General features: G+C 39.4%; 1 protein-coding gene across 2 annotated transcripts; it reads left to right on the top strand.

Moving 5' to 3' along the window:
• The first annotated feature begins 871 nt into the window (after window positions 1-871).
• TMEM237 (transmembrane protein 237) lies at window positions 872-16,366 on the top strand. Of its 2 annotated transcripts, XM_064662030.1 has the most exons (12): window positions 872-2,317; window positions 3,077-3,108; window positions 4,554-4,610; window positions 6,022-6,135; window positions 6,529-6,643; window positions 7,219-7,379; window positions 8,000-8,123; window positions 9,115-9,306; window positions 9,708-9,781; window positions 10,248-10,341; window positions 11,545-11,666; window positions 13,542-16,366. In XM_064662030.1, the coding sequence occupies exons 1-12, from the start codon at window positions 2,295-2,297 to the stop codon at window positions 13,607-13,609; spliced, it is 1,176 nt and encodes a 391-aa protein (XP_064518100.1). In that variant the 5' UTR covers window positions 872-2,294; the 3' UTR covers window positions 13,610-16,366. The 2 variants fall into 2 exon arrangements, with proteins under 2 accessions (XP_064518100.1, XP_064518101.1); XM_064662031.1 differs by lacking the exon at window positions 872-2,317 and having other exon boundaries at window positions 3,092-4,032; window positions 6,576-6,643.
• The last annotated feature ends 4,018 nt before the right edge of the window (window positions 16,367-20,384 follow it).

Raw genomic sequence — 20,384 nt, 5'->3', positions numbered from 1 at the left:
AGCAAAGAGGGGAATAGTGAGAAATCCTTTCTCTTACTGGTTTGCTCTATGGTAGCAGACTCTCCTCATCAGAGGGTGTGGTGCTTGTGGCAAGTACGTTCCTCACTCTCTTCATGTCCCCATGGCAGCTGTCTTGCCCTCTGAGGAACACAGATTATTATTCTGTTGGCCTACCTCACCTTGGAGGAAAATCAACAAATGTAAGTAAAGCAGTCTAGAAAGTGGTTATTTAAAGTCTAATATTACAGCTACCAGCATGCCTGCTTGTTCTAGAGCCAGGGGTTGTATTCCTTGTTTAGAGATAAAACGGGAGAGACGAGACTGAAGTCCCAATATGTCACTTATGTGAGATAAGTAGAGTGGAGGGTGAGATAAGCACCAGCTCTGTGCTTCTGTGCCATGCTGGTCCCCACTTCTGCCTAGTCCAGCATTTGTCGATTCTTTGTCTTTTTCCCATGTGTTATTTTCTACTTTTGTGGTTCCCCTCCCCCCCCCCCCCCGCTTACAGTGCAGAACTTCATTTAGCAGTTTGTGACCCTGGCTACAAGCTGAAAAGTAGGCCAGAAACCTGTTTCCACTTTCGAGCGTTTGATTTTGCTCGCCCGCAGCTCTAAAGACGAAGACCCCGGCCAGACCCGCGGGGCTGCGCTGGCCCCGCACTGGGGGCGGCGGGCGAGGCCGGGCGGGAGCGGGGCCGGGCCCTCCCCGCCGCTGGGGGGGCGCAGCCGCGGCGCGGGGCGGAAGGAGCGGCGGCTCCTCCCTGTGGAGCCGGAGCCGATCCGGGCGGGCGCGGCCCATGGCGGCGCGGCGGGCGGGCCCCGGCGGGGTGAGGGCGCGGAGGGGCCGGGGCGGGAGGCGGCGAACGGGCCCGCGGAGCCCGGTACGCCCGGCTGCGGAACCCGGGAGGCGGGAGCTTGTCCCGCCGGGCGCTGTGGCTGAAGGGATGTCGCGGAGCCCTCGGTGGCAGCAGCTGCTGCCGGGAGGCGGAAAGGAAGCGGGACGCGGGAGCGGAGCGCCCCGGTAGCGCGGTCCTGCATCCCCGCTCCGCTGGGGAGGCGGAGGGGGGATGTCGCCGGATGCAGCGCGGCACGTTTCTGCCACCTCTGCTGGGGGGGCAGGCAAGCGTTTCCTCCTTGTTTTCGTGTTTTCATATAAATCTCTCAGAAGATAATCTGCAGAGCTTTAAATCTGTAAAGGCTGGTTAAGTGTTTTTAAACACTGAGGGCTTTTAAACCCTTTCTGCTCTGCATCCTGGAATGGACACCAGCGGGATTGGGTAGCTCGGTTTTCCCGCCCTGAGTTTCCAGGTGTGCCCCAGCGTCTTGTGGCCTGGCTCACATGTGCAAACACAGGGTTTGACTGAGGCAGCGGCTGCTGGTTTGAGAGAATCTGTTGCCTTCAGGGGCGCTATGGCTACCTTAGAGCATTCAGCAGCTCTTCTGGCAGTAACAACATGTCTCTGTCCCCAAACTCACGCTTGGAGTGAGTTACTTCAGACTCCGCGAACCGGCAAATAGACCAAAGCTGCTATCTGTATGGCAGAGTTATCTGTCATACAGATGAGTATTCACCACTGCCTGCTTGCATGTGGTTCCCTTTGTTGCAAGGAATAAATGATAACAAATCAATTCACTTTTCAGTTGTTTTATAGAAAGTAATAAAGACATACTACTGCACATGTGGTGAATGCTATATAGAAGGTTTGTGGGTTTGGTTGGTTGGTTTGTTTTTATGGATTTTTTAGCTCTTAGTTTTTTAAAATATCAAGTATCATAACCATTCAGTATTTCCTGCTACAGGAACGTTGGAAACAGTAGAAGTAATGAGCTCTGACCTTTACCAATATTTTTCTCATGCAGCTGTATGGTGTGACCAGTACTGGGGGCCGCTTAGGGTGTGCAGTTCCTTACCTGTATAAATGGCACTTGCTGTCAGTCTTCAGCATGGCCAAAATCCAAGTGAGAGATTTGAGGCCTAATCCCACAAACCCTTCCTTGCACGAGGCGTCTCATTTGCTTTGGGTAAACAAACCAAAGTCAAACTTGTTTACAGGAACCTGGAGCAGCATGTGGAGTTGTTTTTTAGTGCAAATAATATTTGGTGCCACAGAACAAACTGCCCTTGTTTCAAACGGGAGTAGTGCTGGGTCCTAACCCAGGGCCAGGAGGGTTCATGTTCAGCTAATCCTGGCTGCCTGAAGTTTATTTTTAGTTCAGAATTAGCTGAGGTTCAATGTGAGCAGCGTTAGGGAGCATAGACCAGTTCACAGTGCCTCTTTCAGGGAGCAGCTTCAAATGATATGGGAAAGAAACAAGTGGTAAGTTTGAGTCTTACCAGTCTTACAGCCCTTTTTATTTCTGATATCAACTGAATTTTTTGAGCATGGGAAATACTTATTTGTGTATACTCTTTCAATATAATTGTGTAATACAAAACCTGAAAGTTAACTGCCTTTTTCTAGATGAGAGAAAGGTACAAGCTCAGTTTCGGATTATTATCAGGAGATATTTTTAGATTTTAGTTGTGTTTGACCTGCTGGTAAATATGAAAATTAATAAAAATGAAAAATAGTATTTTATAATATTTAAAGGTATTTTCATAACTGAGCTTATTTCCTCTTATTGACTTTACTATTGTTCTGAATTTACGCCTTCATTACTAGAAAATACTCTATCAGCTCACGCTGTATACTATACAAGTATATTGAATGCATAAATTATTGCAATATTCTGATATTTAAACAGATTGACTGACAAGCTTTCTAATGAAAGCAGTACCTTACATGAAAAGTGAAAATTATCCAAATGAAGTTGAAATGCAAGCTGTGCCTCACACACAGATGTTAGGCACACGTCCCTAATGCAGTGCCCATCAGAACTCTAGTAAAGACATACTATTCCAGCATCTTTTAGGTATTGCTTTTCTATAACATCTCCCTCAGGAATGTCTAGCCATTTAGGGGGCATATGAAGCAAAACATACCTCATGTGTTCTGACCACACCTGGAAACAGCTGTTTTCTGAGAGATGGTTTTGTGCTGATAGAAGTTGACTTTTGTCTCTCTCTTGTCTTTCAGTGCCCGCCTCGTGCCCTTCCTCCAGTGCCAAGGTAAAATCAGTGCATTCTGTGGAACTGATTGTGGTGCTGTACTGCAGTGATTGTAAAAGTAATGACATTAAGAGAAATAAGTTTATTAAACATATGAGTAGTCATAACAGTTTTTAAAATAATTGCTTCTCTTTCTAATTTTTGTCCCAGAACACTTTACAAGGGATGCAAAGCATTTTGAAGCTGAGACGTTTTAGTCTATTACTTCAGTTTTAATACTGAGATAAATCCTTTAAAAAGTTTCAAATAGATATTACAGTTTTAATGTCTACTATAGTGGAACTGATGTCTTTTTCAATCTCTTCTCACTTCCCTCTTTGTTTTGTTACATGTTCTTTTGTTTATTTGAATCACAGATCCTTCAGAACAGGAATTTCTGACATTGGACTAGATGTTCTTGAATAGGGATATAGGTGTCTACTAATTCAATGTAGCATAGGTAAAAAATTGGGCTTTTTTTTCAATGTGGAAGTAGAGTTGTTATGACACAGTACTTTAGAATTCTTTCAGAGTACCTGAAAGTAAATGTGATGTTTATGATTGATGACATATAATGTCTTTTTAGTAATGTGTGGGCTCAAATGTTTTATAACTTTTGTTGGTTTGTTACATATCAGGCAGTAAGACAAGTTTTAATTAGCCAGGTGATTAAAGCTTTTAATCTGATCCCCAGGCAGCCAATCAAGAAACTGTGCCTAGTCACCAACAAAGTGTTGAGTCTTGATGATTGCTTCCTACCCTTAACCCTGTTGTAACAACTGCTCAGAAAGAGGACTGGGGAGAAGGGAAGGAATCACAGGAGCAGCACCGTGAATTTCACTGCTGTGAATTGTAATTCATTCAAAATTAACTTTCTTCTCATCTTTGTTCCTTTTACACTGCATGTCAACACCTTTTCTCCTTAAATGTGAAGTGGAAGCCAAGGTGAGTTATTAAGGAGAATTATAAATATTGATAGTTCTTTTTGGTATCACACATTCTCTCTTTAAAGATAGAGCCTTATACTTTTCCTAGATCCAGGCTGATTGTTTAAACTGCATGGATACCTGTGCTGCCATTGCTAGAGCTGTAGTTTTCTTTGTTCTCTTTATTGTTTGCTGTTTCCATCAAGGTAACTGAAATTCTACCACTGTGCTTTAAACAATAAGTTTCTTTTTCAGAGCATTATTGAGAGTATTTGACTTTTTCACCTAATACAGGTGCATGTGTGTGTTTAGCCTCTGCCACACATAAGACAGTTTTCCTTATCCTGTTTTCCTACCATCTTCTCTACTCCTCCTCCTTGTGTGCACTGGTGAATTATCATCTTACCTGTAAAATGTGAAGGATGTCATAATTTGTAAAAAAGGAACCTATTTCTTAACTTGCAATAAAATGGCTGTTAAAAAAAGAAAATGGAGTTTTCTCCTTGCTGTGCACCCATACTTCTGTTTTATGTTATGCAGATGAAATTCCACTCAGTCGTCCCAAAAAAAGAAAACCCAAAGGAAAGACTCCATTAGGTAAGGTCCTACCAAGACTGAAAACTGTAGTTTTATTCCTGCTATTTTTTTCCTTTGTAAATTTTTTTGCATGCTTCATTAAATAGTAATTTCCAGCTGTAAGATGCTTATGTTTAATGTGTTAAGAGCTTGAATTTTTGAACGAACTAAGATAAAACTCATTTAACAATTTGGCTCAGTTTGAGTCCTTGGCCAAATAAAGTCAAAAGTTAATAATTACATTATCACTGAAGAGTTAGTTAAGAGTGTAAAAGATGACCAGCATCAGAGCTTTGTATTTTTGCAAGAAGCAAATCTGCAGAACAAACATATTGTTTTAAGCAAGATTATGAGTCTGATCTGTTTTGATAAAGCAGAACATGTTAACAGAACCTAGTGGATTTCTGTAACCAGTTGACTTGGGTCCATATAAAAGTTTGATGAGGAAACTGCTTTTATTTGCTTAAAAGTGTACAATGAGGCCTCACTGAAAGACCTTTAAATGCAACAAGTAGAGCTGTTGCTAGCAGGATTTTCTAAGGATTAAATTTTGTTTACTGTTGTTTTCAGTGAGCTGAATGATGATGCAAAGTACACCTTGACTTTTGCTGTTACTTTGCTGGTTAATTTTGCTTTTTAGCACAGTAAAACTTTATAAAAGGTGGGTAAACCTGTGCTTGAAGTAGAAACAGATGGATTCAGTTATTATCATAAAAATGGCAGTCTTTGGAAGAGCTATAAAAAACCAGATGTGATGTAAAATGGAACAGCACCTTTCTGCTTCTGGTCATGTCTTTCTTCTTCTGATCATGCAAATTGATGCTACTGGTGCTAGAATATTTGATGAATTCATATTAACCTCTCATGGAAATGTAGTTCCTCCAAAGTATAATAGCTCCTCTCTCACACTGGAGTAAACATCCTTTAGTGTTGTTTTTCTGCTCCTCCCTTTATTCTTGTGGAGTATGTTTAGCATTTAAATTTTCCTTTGATTTGATGCTATTTTGCCTTAGCACATATCTGCGTGGATCACTTTGTAACAAACTGTTAATTTTTACTTGTCCCTTGCATTATAATCTTTGCACGTAGAAAGGAGAAATACAGAGGTATAGTTCTTTCCTGTGGTGGATTTCTTTCAGTCAGGCCTCTGCTGTATGCCCAAATGGGAATTGTGCTACTTCTTGGATACTTAATTTCCTCCTAAGCAGGAAACTGTTGGGGTGAAAGGAGGGTTGTTAGCCGTCACCCTTGTATGTTCCCTTCTTATGGCATTTGATTCCCAGCTGTTTTCCTAGCCAGTGCATTTGCATCTCAGCTGTTGCTCAGCTGGGCAAACACAGAATTTGCCCAGTGTAGTAAAGGGCAGCTTTTTCTTGCCTGTTTCTCGCTGGCTCCGAGTTAAGGTTGCCGGATCTTTCCCTGTGGTTTTCAGATGGCATCGTGCACGCCGCGGTGCGGCGGCAGTCGGAGAGCAGCGAGCCCCTCACCCCCGAACACCAGGACGTCCCTCCGCAGAGGAAACGCAAGAAGAAGAAGGTACCTACTGGTACGTGGAACAGGTGGAGGTTGGAAAGAGCACCGAATAAAACGTGGTAACGCAGAAATGGAGTTGGCCAACGTGTATTTTGGCTTAAAACATTTCATGTGCTTTTGTACTTAAAACACCCGAAAGTAATCTCTGAGTGAATGGCAGCTTAGAGTTTCAGTTTCTGATGTCAGATTCCATAGGGTACAAACCTCCATGAAAACAACTGTAGTACAGTTTTGGAAGTGATAAAGTAGATACTTTACATCATTCAAAGCTCAGAAGATCATAACTTTTTTGCAACTCTGTTTATATAATAACAACTATTTATGTATTTGAGTGAATGTATTTCCATTTTTATGAAAGCTCTGAAACTTTCATGTCGTGGTGTTGGTTTTTTTTTTAAATCTTCAGATTCCGAGACCTCTTTTACCCAGCCAAATGTTGCATCCCTGTTTCAGAATGGAAATGGCATGGATGTCCCTGAAGCTGAAGAACCAGTGGTCCGCAAACAGAGAAAAAGAACAAAGTGAGACAGTACTAGTACAGCTCATCATTTGGAACACCTGTGACAGTGACTGTGGCTGAGTAGTATTTTATGTTGTCACATTAGAAAAACATAAGATCTTGAAGCTCATCAAGCCTGATACCATTCAGCCTGTGTGCAGTTCTTTCCAGGGTTAAGATCTGACTTTCTTCACCTGTTTGTTCTGTGCATACCTGGATGCATTACAGTTCTGAATACATTTTCATGAGCCTAATAGTTCAGTCACATATGTGAAAAAATTAGAATGTGTAACCACTTTCTTTCATTCTTACTATCTTTTTCTTAATGTTATGAGAGTTAGCATGTTTTTTCCCCAATTGTTCCCGTATGTTCTAATTGTTAATCTTTTCACATGGGATTAGCTTTATGTTTTTAGTTAATTAACTCCATGAGAACTTTAGTCCTTAAAATTGTAAATGGGATAATATTATACAGGTCAGTAGCCTGGTCAGTTCTTATCAGTCAAGTTAGACAGGTTAAATGTTCATAGGAGCCTTTAGGTTTTCCATGTTATCTCCTGTTCTTTCTTTGACCCACTGTATGTTCTGTGCTGACAGGAAACCTCGGCCGGCCGAAATGCAGAGTCCCAATGAGCTGGAAGTGGAGGAGGAAGACATCATTGAAGATGAGCACAGAAAGAGCCCAGATCAGCAGCCTGTGTTTGCTGCTCCCACTGGAATCAGCCAGCCTGTTAGCAAAGTGTTTGTTGAGAAAAATCGTAAGTTCAGCTTGTGATTTCAGTAACTTCAGGACATTCTTGCAATTAGAGGAAGCACTATTGTATTTAAAATCCAAATACTGTAGTATTGGGAAGAATTTTTTTTAAAAAGTTGTCCCAAACAAAAATTATATGGAAATAAATATACGTGACAATTTTTCAACATTGAATGCTAGTGTTGCTGTGCTGGCATATTTGGTTGAATGTTTGAATTCCGTGGTCTGTGTGGAAAAGACTGTTTCAAAGCACCCAGCTGAGCTTATTTGACTTAATACTGTCAAATATTGTATAATGTCAATACCTTGAGAAGAAATTATTATTTATAAAAAGTCTTTCCAGTGGGAGTTTTATGATGGTTGTTTGGGTTTTTCTGTTGGTTTTAGGTTTGGGGGTTTTTTTTGTACCAGGGGTTTTTTTGGACACTGAGTAGTTTCCCAAAGTGCTTTGCACATTCTTTGCACATTTAGGTCTTAGCCTGAGCACCAGGATGCATCACTCCAGGGCAGGAGGTGGGCAGGAGAGATTTTCTGCTAGAACTTCTGAGGCTTACAGCTTTTTAATGCAGAAGTGATGACAAAAGGCAACAGTACTCTCTGAAACTAATTTTCTCATCCTTTCAGGGCGTTTTCAGGCAGCTGACCGTGCAGAATTGATTAAAACCACTGAAAATATTAATGTACTTCTGGATGTCAAGGCTTCATGGACTACCAGAGACGTTGCCCTCTCAGTGCACCGAAGTTTCAGGTGAAAGATAAATGTTCTCATGTAAATAAGAAGAAATCAGTGTTGGAGTTTTGTGTTGGTTTTTTTTTCCCTTGAAAATTAGTGCCTTTTCTCTACCATTCAGGTGTAGCTCTATTTCTTTTGGATATTCCTAATAAATGGTGGTTCAGGATGCAAAAGATAGAAAGTTTATCACTCTTCTAGGTTTTGGTATTTATATTGTCAAGAATGTGTATTTCTAGTTTAGACATCACACGCAAAATATGGTTATAAAAAGAATAACTAAGAAAGTCGTATTGCAAAGATTCAGACAAAATCTGAATAGAAAGAGACTGATCTGATAACCAAAATATTAGAGACCTACCAAAAAAAATTAGAAAATAAGACTGACCCATCAGGTGTATCACCAGAATAAAAATACTTGAATTCAGATAGTTCTCAAAGAAAAATCCTGGTTGGTGAAAAAGAGGGAGGAGTGAAATTGGACTAGGGGAATAAGTTTGCACACAATAGCAAAAAAGTAATGTATTTTTTTTAATATGTGGTCGTGTTGAGATACAGGATGGGAAGATGACAACCATTTTATTCTCTTGTGTATATTATCTGTGAGCCTGTGCTTCCTTTTCAAGGTTTTCCTTAGCAAGGAAGATAAAGAAAAGAGTGCCTTGGGGACAAGTTTCAGACCATTGTGTAAGTGTAAAGGGCAGTGCTTTGGAAAAGCTACAGGCAGCGAGTGAAAGTATTTGATCCCTGAAGCAGTAATGAAGCAAAGGCAAAACATCTTTGTTTTCTTTAAGTGCTCAGGTTCTGGTGCAGTCTGTTAAGGGAGAATGCAGAAGTCTTGTTGCCTAGAATTTTTAAAACTAGATCAGGAAAAGCATTTAGAAACAATTTCTGAAAGGCTCTGAAAAGCAGGGTCGAACAGATGGATTCACAGGCCTTTTCTATCGATCTAAAGGTCTTTACTAATTCAAGATATTAAAAGTGATCTAATGTTCTTTCCTCCTTTCAGGGTGATGGGACTCTTTACCCATGGCTTCCTTGCTGGGTATGCTGTATGGAACATCGTTGTTATCTACATTTTGGCAGGACATGAGCTTTCCACAGTTTCTAACCTGCTTGAACAGTATAAGCCAATAGCATACCCAGCTCAAAGTTTGTTCTATTTGCTGCTGTCTATCAGTACAGTCTCAGCCTTTGACAGGTAAAATATATTTGTATTTGAAAGGTATGTGTAATTTGGGTACACTGTGTTCCTTTCTGTAGCATGTTTTGATCTGCTGTTGATGATTTAATGTGATATACTTAAAGAATGATTATGGCTGGCTATACAGAGAAAGGGTGTACTCGTGCATCCAGACCTTTCTTACTCATTTCTGTCCATTGCTTGGACCCTGCTTCAACAGACTGGGACTGTTTGTTTCAGTCTTTCTTGGATTTGGCATAATGAGGGCCATTGCCATGTGTGTGGGATATAGTTGTGTATTAAGGCAGCACTGTAACAGAGGCAGAAAAAATACCTTGCATAAGGTAAAAGAACACTGCTAGAAGAACAATATCATTGTCTTGCTGGGCTGTGTTAATGACTCTTGGTTTTGTTATCAGGACTGATTTGGCAAAAGCCTCAGTTGCAGTGAGGGGCTTTCTTACTCTAGACCCAGCAGCAGTAGCCTCTTTCTGTAAGTATTTTGAAGTGGATAGGAAGTTGTCCAGAAAATATGGTAAATGGAAAACTCCTATGTACTGTTTTTAGTGAAATCGCCCTTCCTGGTTATTTTCTACTTTAGAAGAAGTGACTTAGAAGTTGAAAATAGCAAGGGCCGTGAACACTTTGTTACATATTTTTTTTAAGCATTTGCAGTAGTAGCATTAATGGGGCTGTTAAGTGAGATAGTTCTTTCCCACTTCTGAATACAGAACACAAATCTAACAAAAAACCGGAATAACAAGATGCCGCGTTTGATGTAGCTGATGAATTGCAAAAGTGCAGAAACCAGACTTTGATGGGCCAGAAATGTTGAAGAGAGAATGAATTTAGGGAGACAGTGGAGTGAAAGGAAAGAAAGTGTAGTGATTAGTACCATGTTGTGATGAGACAGCATTTTGGGAGTTTATATCTGACGCTACTAATTCCATTTCTTCCAGTGTACTTTGCTGCTCTTATCTTATCCTTAAGCCAGCAGATGACATGTGACAGAATCAACCTCTACACACCACCTTCGGAAAATGGCAGTATCTGGTAGGAAACTTAAGAAACCACTCTGTAAATTATGACGTAGCTCCCTTAAGAACCTTAGTCAAACTAGTGGATGGAAGAGGTCATACAATATGTATAAGAAAGTATTGATGAACTATTTCATTACTAAACCTGCCTTTGTTTGAGCTTGTCCTGAACCTTTGATAATTTCACAGACAAATAAAAACTCAAGGATGGGTTTGGTCATTTTGGTTGCAAATCCATTATACCTCAAACAAGAGCCTGTTGGAATGATGCTGGAAATGTCATCTGGCAGGAACCCTAAGAATCTCTTTAGCTTGAAAATGGGACCCTACTGAGGTAACCCTTTTGGGTTCAAGGGCTTGACATTCTGTAGAGAGTCAACACTGTTTTTGAGGGAGATGGTCTGTCACAGGATGCATCAGCTCAGCAGACACAGGTGACACTTAAACCTAAAGCATTGCTTCCTGTTAGGCAATCCCTTCCAAAGCTGTTACTTTCTGAAGCAGATATTAATGGACTTGAATTCTAGTAGCACAGGTTTTTAAACTAGATCAGAAGCAGAACAGAGAAGTAGAACAGAAGCATTTATGTGAAAATTTGCTGGTTTTGGCAGTTAGTTTTGGGGTTTTCTTTTAGGGCTTCTATAAATGTTTGTTGAGTTGTTTATTAAAAAGCCTAGATTCTAGTAACAAAACCACAACCTGCTACTGTTATGACAGTAAGAAAAGTGTCAGTTAACCATCTAAGCTGAATCATACAGTCTTAAAGCCCTGTCTCATACACCCCACAACATCTCTATGCAGGTCCTTGACTGGCTTCCCAACAGACTTTAGTAACTTGCTGTTCACTTGCCTTGCTGACTCATGAGGAAGTGCTTAAAAGTAAGATGGACTGATGATATTTTTGGTGCCTTTCACCACAGTAAAATTTGACCGTGCATTTTGATTTTATTTTCTGTCTCTTGGCCAAGAAAAGGAATTTGCTGTTGAACTCTACAAGTGGACATTCTCTGTGAGATATTGGGATTTCTTAGCTGAGTCACTGTCTTTGGTAATCATTCTCTTTGCCAGGCCTTTGCAATGCAAGACCATCATGATGGTACAAGTAGTTCTGTTTTCACATCTGGCTTAGCAAGCTTGTTTTGATGATACTCTGTTGAAATTCTTACTGTAACCTCTGTGTACCAGTGAACTGACTAATGGGTTGATGTGTTTTTCCCAGGACTGCAGGTACAGAGGAAGAAATTGTTCATTCATGGGTTGTGGTGAATCTGGTAGTGTCTGTTCTAGTTGGGACAAGTTGGATCTTCTTGTCTTACCGACCAGAGCTAGACCACAGTGAAGGTAGGAAACATTAATAGACAAAATTGTTTATAATAAAGCTTGTTTTATAATAAAGCTTGTTTATTCAAGCTTTTATCTGCTGAACCAAGTGCTCTGCATTTGGTGTTCAAGACTAGTCCTGACAAATTTTGTGACTGAATGAAAATAAGTACCCCCTAGCAACCTGCCACAGCAAATGCTTCTTAGGATACTGGTGTCCGTGTTTGGTTTTATAATGGATAAGCATTCATTTAAAAAGGAAAGAAAAGCCTTATTTGTCATGTCTGAAGCAACATGAATTTTGAAACATGAGAGTACATCTCTTTTTCATTGAAGGGAAAAATAAGTTTAACAGTATTTTAAATATTTGAAATGTATTTATTCTACTTGTGTTTTAGAAAATTCCCTAATGTTATTAATGTTCCTTTTGCAAATGCTTAATGCATTTCAAGCTCAGTATTATTTCCAGTAGAACACTGCAGTAGTTTTGGGAACTCCCAAGCTTTGAAAAGTCAGATTCATGCTTGCAGAACAGGACTTCAAAAGAGGACTACTTGTGCAGGAAGGGGCAAGCAAGTTCTTTTCACAGAAGAAGCTTTGCTAAAGACTAGGCCTTCTTCCTTTTGTGTTCCTACTGGGATCCAAAAGGTGTATCATAACTTAGCTTTCCTGTCAAGTGCATGCAGCCTGTGACTTGAAGGTATGCTGTTCATAAAAATCCCAAGTTTTGACTTAAAAGTGATAAGGTATCCCAAGAACCATGAATTAAAACACAGATTTGTTTTTGGGAAACTGAAGACTGAACATGCTTCCTGAAATTGCTTTAGAATTTTAATGTACAGGTGTCTGTATTTCACCTGTCCCCAGTTACTGTGCTTATTTCTAATAACTCAATGAGTTAAAAAAACATGAATAACTAAGTGGCAGCCTTTACAGTCCTTGATGGTAAAATTTATAATAGAGGTTTAAATTGTATTTTAAACCCATTTTTAAAATAATACTTATTCAAACAGTCCAGTGGCAGAATTTTACTCAAGTTTTGATGAACTTTTCTGATGTTTACATGTGCCTAGTAAGATTGGAAAAGTGCTTCAGAAATTTCTAGAGAGAAATTCATTAGGACTTACCCCAAACAGTAGAGAAAGTTTAGTTTGCTAAGGATGGGGTAGCAAAAATATGTGAATCTCAAACTTGAGGGGATAAACCACATAGTTGCATGTACAGGCCGTGTAACTTTACCATGTTGACAGATGTTGGCAAACACAGCCTGGTCTGTACAAAGGATGTGCAGGTAGCAAGGCAAAGCACACGTGTGGAGTACAGAGACATAAGAGAACCCTCAGTAGCACAGAGCTCCAAAGGGGCTACTTCATCAGCTGCTTAGTGTGCCCAGCCAGTTTCTGCACCAGGAGCTCTTCACTGCTGGCCTTGGGCTGTTTGCCATGGCTGAGCTGCCGTGGTGACAGCTGTGAGCAGTGTCACTCATGCATGATGCTTTCTAAGCCGGGTTCTACTGGTGCTGACTTAACACTGAAACACAGAGCAGATACATCTGTAAGTGAACGAGTCTCTAAACAGAAATCTTCCTTCCTAAGTCTGACACTCTCAAAGCAATCCCTCAGTGTACTTCAGAGTTCTGTTTCAGTGTCCAGGTTGAATGAGGGTGGTACTACATATGATCACCTGCTAACATTGTCACCAGTTCTGTTAATTTTGGGAGGCAACAGTAGTTTTCTAAGGACAGTGGTGGCCCTTGCCATTGCTGAGTCCTTAATGATATGATTGAGACAAAAAACAGGAGGCTTGGGGGAATGCCAGGGTGCTTTTCAAGAGTAATGGAATTGTATTCAGGTGAAAGTTTCCAAAGCAAACGAATGTTTTTTTTTTCTCCTTTAGAATTGATGTTTCATGCTGAAATTGAGGAATTTCCCCAGGGAGATGTCATACCCAGAGTCCAGCCATAAGTGTGGAACAAGAACCTGCAACTATTGTAGCTGTGACTGATGGCACAACATGTTGTGTATTATAGCTATGTATTATAATTTTCATAAAGAAAAAAATGTATTTTTGTATTGTATATACTTAATGTTGATCTTTTTATGCATGTTACAGTTTCCAAATGTGATGGAAAACTTTTATACTTTTGCTTTTTATTTTACAAAGCAGATTATTCCTAGTGCAAAAAGTCAAGCTTTATTTTGTAAATATTGCTGCCTACATAGCCAAAGACACTAGAGGGTTGCAGAAGATCAGGTGTTCAGTGCGTTTTTGACGGTTGTAACACTCTTCAACAACCTGCTTTTATTACTAATGCTGACAGCAGTTAGCTTATCTGACTTGGCTAAATATCCTCTAGAGATAAAAACAAATCTTATGACAAAAGTAGTCTAAAGGAAGAGAAGATGATAACAAAACAGAGTTAGGAAACATAAAATCCACCAAGTTGGTAAGCATAAAATAATCTGCATTTGGGTGTCATAAAAAGTATTTGCTAGAATAAAGGATTGAATTGACAGGGATTTTGTTTAATAATCCATAAAAGAGGACACTTTTTTTTATCTTCATTTAGTTCTCTTGACAAAGATCCTGATGATAACAAGTTCTTTCAGGTTGATTAGAGACAAGAAAAAGAAGCTTTAATGTCGCAACAGTTTGGTCAGTTAATGAAAACACCTAAATACATCTTGTAATCAAACGGTTGTTTTGTGCTGCCAACAGGACACATCCATGGCCTCTAATTTCTCAGCAGTCAGGATGCATAACTATTACAAAGCCATTCACAAGAAGAGTGTTCTGATTTTTCCTTGTCTTGTATGGCAAGAACAATAGTTTATTCACTGCTCTTGCTAAAGAAACTTGAATTTCACAGATGTTGAAAATGTTCGTACTTCTGCCTATTTTGATGGAGATTGATTTCCCCCCAAATTGTCGTTTTGTGTTAGGATGGAATGGGAAAATTTTTCTTAAAATTACAAGAAAATGATTATTAAATCAAACTAAAAACTCTGCAGCAACCCACCTTCTGTGCAGTGATGTAGTAGTAATAGTGGCAGTTTTGATGATGATAGCCAACATTCTTTGTCTTTTATATTAAAATGGCAAAATGAAAGCATTGCAGATATGAATAAATACATATTGAAGGATGAAACAGTCTCCTTAGTAGACACAGACAACAGCTAGTTTGAAAACCATTTATCAAGGAAGTATCACCTAAAGCCCAAAAACTACTTGTGTATGTTATTTAATGCATACTGATTCTGCATTATTTGATTTAATATATGTCTATGGGTGGTTATAAAGGGGGTGCAGTTGTCAAAGTTCTCTGGAGAATTACTGTACTTTTTATAGTAGTGAAGTTAAGAGTAGCCAGATGAAAGACTTGAAAGGAAATGTCAAAGAGCTTTCTGTGCTTTCAGTGCTAACTCTCTTTACTGTTACCTGAGTTGCTTCAAAACAAACATGGGAACATGAATAACTAGGGCTGTTGCTGCCCTTTTCAGGGCTTGAATTCTCTTATGTCCCTCCAGCAAATTTAAGTTAAGAGTTCAGTGTTCATGACATCATTTAAATGCTGTGGTAATCCTGGCAGTGAGGGAAAAGAGTTCTGCAAGAATTAAAAGATGTTCCACAGCTGTTGGCTGTGTTCTGGGGCACTCAGTCTGTTATGGGAAGGAGCCCTTAGCGCTTTTGTAAATTGTTATGGCTCTTGTGTATGTATTTTTGCAAAACTGTAGAGCGAAATTATGGCTGGCACTGCGTTGTACATCAAGATGGAGAGATTCAGGGTGTGCTCTCCTTCAGTCGTGCACTGGATGTTCTTGTCATGATTTGGCTGTAGGAGATGGAGGATGAGGCACAAAGTGTTCTCATGTAGGTTGCCACCATACTTCCTCCTGATGTGGTGTGTTTGAGTTACAGAATCACTGACCTCCTGAAGATGGGATTAATAATGGCTTCTCTTTGCTGCATGACACTCCTGTCATCTCGGTATGGTAAGAAATATAATTTTGCCCATAAAATATGGGCAAAGTCAGGCAAAAGGGTGCTAAGGCATCACGTCAGTACAGGAAAAACTTGGATAACATCATTGCTTGATTTCTGACATTAATATTAGGAATTGGCCTTCCAAGTATCCCTTGGACAGAGCGATGCTAGCCAAGAGCCAGATTCATTGTCATTGTGAAATACAGTAGTTTGTTTAGATGGTTGAGTATGGATTGAATTAATGAATTTAATGTGATCAATATTTCAATCCAGTCTTGCCTTTCCAGTGTATCTTTTGAGGAGGATCTGAATATATCCATATTTAAATTAATGAGGTTTGAGGTTGCCATATAAAAAGGACAATAAACAGTTTGATGACTAATTATCTATAGTACTAGATATTCTTCATTCTGTTAAGCCTCACAGTGGAATATGAGTCTAACTGAGCTTTTTTGTTTAGTTTCTTGGAAAGTTTTAGAATGAGTTTACGAAATAGATGTTTAATTATAGAACATGCAATATCTGTAGAAGCCTTAACTGAAATGCCTTTGTGCATTTCCATACCATTGTTTTTAATGCATTTGTGTTAATGAAAAAATTACAGATATGTTGGTGCCAATTTCTTGTTTTTACATATATGAAACAATTAAACAATTGCTCTAAACTAGTTAGAAATTACTGTACTTTGTCCTGTTTCAAGTTGTTTAATCTGTTTAAAATAAATCAGTCTAATTTTTCCCCAGTGCTAATATTTTGTATAAATGCAAGGTCTGAACAGGTGTTTATGGGAAAACTTTTTTCCCCTTATTTATGGCAGTGTTGTAAAAACAGCTTTGCTTTCCCTCCCATCAGATTCCTGCTGCTGTAACTGTCTTGCACAATCAGAAATGGTACTGTAAACTCCTGAAAAGTAGCAGGTAAAGTGTATTTAATCGGCTGCTAGTGTATGTTTAGCCTAAAAAGAAGAATATTAAGTGGGGAATCTTGGTTGCTGTCTTTAACCACCTAATGGATGATTACAAATAAGACAGACAGACACTTCTTAAAGCTGCACAGTGAAAAGATGAGTGGAAGTGGTCGCAGCCAGCATGAGGGAAATGTACCACGAGCTGCCATGGGAGTTCTGACTGAGGGCTTGGGATGGGGACGGAGGGGCTGTGGGAGCTCCATCCCTGGCTGTGGGAGCTCCATCCCTGGGGCTGCCCCGGACTCGGGTGGACAAAGCCCTGAGCAGCCTCACCAGAGGCTGGACCCAGCGGGCCTCCAGGGGCCCTCCAAAGCCAAAGTGTTCTAATTTTGCTCCTTAAAAGACAGTTACCTAAAATTTGGTTCATTTCAACTTGGTTTAAATGTTACTCTCTCAACGCAGCTTTCTCGGTATGCAGCCAGGTGTCATTAATTTGCAAAGTGTCCTTTTAAGGTAATTTTGGTATTGCTGAGGTAAACTTTAGGGGGTTTGTGGTTAGGTCAGAATTATTCGCTTGCCTATTTGCAGCAGAATTGAAATGACCGAAGGCTTTGGGAGATGAGAGAAAACCATCAGGTACATCACTGTAGCTACGCCTAAGCCATACTTGCCTCTTACTTCTTCCTCACAGCAGTGTGAAAGGTGCTCTTGCATTCCTCCGTGCGGCAGTGCATGAAATCGGTCCGTAAGTGCGCAGACACTTGCAGAAAGCCTGTGTTTCCCTGGGTGCTGTGAATGTTCTGTGCCCCCGGTGCCCCCGCTCCGCCTCAGCCCTCAGCAGCGCTCCCGCCCTCCCCGCGCGCCGCCGGGCCGGACTCGGCCTGAGGGGAGCGGCCCCTTCCAGGGGCTGCGATCCCAGCGGGAAACTCGGGCACGGAGAACGAGCTCCTCTGTGTTCCCACGCTCGAGCAAAACTGCTTGCTTTAATAATTCCGTACTTTTTGTAATCTTTTCTTCAAGCTTCGGAAGTTGCAGGGTCCTCCCTCGCTCAGGCAATTCCCTGTAGCTTTCCTGTGCTGTGTACAGTGAAGTGGAAGAGAGCACGGCTTTTCAGATGGATACAGACAGCTCTCAAACAGTGGGGCAGTCTGTGATGGCTCCATCAGCTACTGCAGATCAACAGCTACCTCAAACTGTTAAAGCATTTAAAGAAAACTCATCTATAGCTGACTTCCTAGATTTTACATGGGCTAATGGAATCTGCCTGTAAGGATATTTTTGAATGCATGAAACGTGAGAACTAGAAAGATAATTGATATCAGAACGTAGAATTAAAAAAAAAAAAAAAACCTGTAGTAGATAAACTCAGCATTGACACTCTTGACCCATATGTCGTATAAATTTTGACAAAACAGAAGAAAGCACATACATCCTGCCAGCAATCCATTCTCCTCTATTGCAGATGGATTTCATGAAGGGGCAAATGAATTCCGTGAATCTGGATTTGTGGGTAAATCCAGTAGTAATGGTGTGTTCTGTAATCATATGTAAAAATAAAACCACTACTCCATTTTTCAGGAACTTCATGGGACTTTTGGATAAGAAATATATGATTTATAGAGTAGAATTAGTTGTTTTCATTTGAGAATGATGGAGGTTTTTACGAGAACCTGTTTAAACCTAATATTCTTTCCTTCATCCTGTCTCAAGTTTCTGGATAGGTTTAATTATGTTAAATACCAAATGTTATCCAGCTAGCAGGTTTTTAGTAGACCACCTCAGTTTTTCAGTGCTTTCTTTTTAAATCTTTAAGTCTTTTCTTGTCTATTACATCAAATGGGGTTCTTACTCATAGTCCTTTCAGGTCTTTCTCGCTCGATGTGTACTATTTCTGCATTTTAGTAGTTTTTCCTCATTCATACAGGATAGGGATGGCCATCGTCAGGACAGGTCATTACAGCCAGCTTAATTGCTTTAGAGGTTTATTAGACAGCCTAATATACTTTAGGAAAGCTACTTACTAGCATTAAAGGCAGGGTATGTTTAGGTATCTGCCTCTTGTCAGAGATATTCAGAACAATGGTTTGAAAATGCTTTCCCATGATTTTACCCATCCTCTAGGTTAAAAACAGCTTTGATAGCACTTGAAGAAAAGAGGGGGGAAGGGAAAAGAGAGAGAGAGAAGGTAAAACTTGGTAACTTAAAAAAAATATTTATTTATGTTCATCAAGTGGAAGAAGTTGCTCTCTCTGCAGTGGGTATTTATTGCATTGAGACTTTTTAAAGTGAGCAGGTTGTGTAGCAGATCAGGTTGATTTGGAGTAAGTCACATTTTTTTTCAGTGTTAATCCATTCAGTTAGAAATTCACAAACTGCTGTGGTATCAGACTAAGACAGTGAGAATATATGCTCAACACCACTGAGCATATATTCATGACAATGTTAATTAAGTTTTCTATTATTACAGGTATTTCACTGTTTTACATAGTGTTAAATGCTAGCATAAAGAATGGTGGCAGCAAAAAAACCCACTTGTGTTGTTTTCACAAGTATTTCAAAATACTTCTGTTTCATTGCCCATGAGATTTTGCAAATGTGTTAGTTTTATAAGCTCCTTTGAAAATATGTTACATTGAGCCTAAATGTGAGATACTTGACAATTTCAAGTCCAAGTATAGTTCTAGTTCATACGCTCTTAACACATCATTGGTGTGAGAGTAAACAAGTGCTCTAATAAATAAATAAATAAATAAATAAATAATTGTGCTTAAAACTATGTGAGCTTGGAGTGGAAAGTCTCTGCAGCTTGGCTCTTAGCAATACAGATCATGAATCTCAGATTTTGAAAACACCAACTGTATGCAAAACCTTCAGATTTTTCAGTAAAACTGTTTCCAAGATAATCTTTTCAGTGGCAGGTAGTTGAAACCTTCTTAACAATATGATTACACATTTTTTTTAATGCTAGTATTTATTTTGCATTATTCCTTAACAGAAAGTATCACAGTTAACAAGAAAAATCATATCAAACCTTTCAGCAAACAGAACCCACGGACTAATTTCTACTGTTTCTGCTTATTTTAAGAGCTATTAGAAGTCACAGTGCCTCTTAATTGCCTTTGTTTGAAAATACTGTAGTTGTTGACAAGCTATAGTTCCAAGAGTAAAGCCTTGTGAGCTTTTTAACTTAAAAAAATTGTACTTCATTTTTTTCTTTAAAAGTTATGTCAGTACAGAATTGGAACAGCATTCAGAAATAAGTTTTTCATTTTTTTTTCATAGAAAGAGGCAGCAGTAAAGTAACTCCACTGGAACACATGGTTGTTTAAATCACTTTGTGCTGACATTGTTATTAGTACCCAAGTTCATTTTTATAGAGTTGGGAGCACTGTTGTTTCAGAGAAGCTTACAAATACTAGCCAGTTAAGCTGCCTGAAGTCTTTTAAAGGTTTGGGGGTTTTTTTAAGAGTATTAATATTTATTCAGAGGTCTGTAATTAAAATATGTACAACTTTATGTGTGTTCTCAATTATTTGACTTGGTTTTTACATGTACTGTTAGTCAAAAGTTACTTGTAGATGCTGTCTAATGTATTTGACTTGCAAACAGTCCAAATTTGGCATGGTTAAGAATTAAGAACATAGTGTTTATATGAAAATACTATCTTCTCCAAGAGTACACAATTAAGTTATTCATATTTTTGTGATGAGAGTAATTTTCTAGTTTAGACAACCATTATTTTACCTAATGATTGAAATAAATGTGAAATTTCTTTCCTGCAGTAATGAGAGGCTGTTTGGATGACTGGACTGTGGTGAAAATGGAAGTGCAATAATTACAGAAATAAA

Source organism: Pseudopipra pipra, chromosome 7, assembly GCF_036250125.1.
Source record: "Pseudopipra pipra isolate bDixPip1 chromosome 7, bDixPip1.hap1, whole genome shotgun sequence".
In the NCBI taxonomy this organism is placed as follows: Eukaryota; Metazoa; Chordata; class Aves; order Passeriformes; family Pipridae; genus Pseudopipra; species Pseudopipra pipra.
The sequence above is the reverse complement of the archived record's forward strand: the minus strand, read 5'-3'. Positions and strand labels throughout refer to the sequence as shown.

Excerpts from the sequence above, each read along its gene's own strand:
- TMEM237 (XM_064662030.1), top strand. The coding sequence starts at position 2,295 with ATGATATGGGAAAGAAACAAGTG. Across the intron at positions 3,109-4,553 it reads GCCCTTCCTCCAGTGCCAAG|ATGAAATTCCACTCAGTCGT; the intron begins GTAAAATCAGTG and ends TATGTTATGCAG. Across the intron at positions 6,136-6,528 it reads GAAGAAGAAGGTACCTACTG|ATTCCGAGACCTCTTTTACC; the intron begins GTACGTGGAACA and ends TTAAATCTTCAG.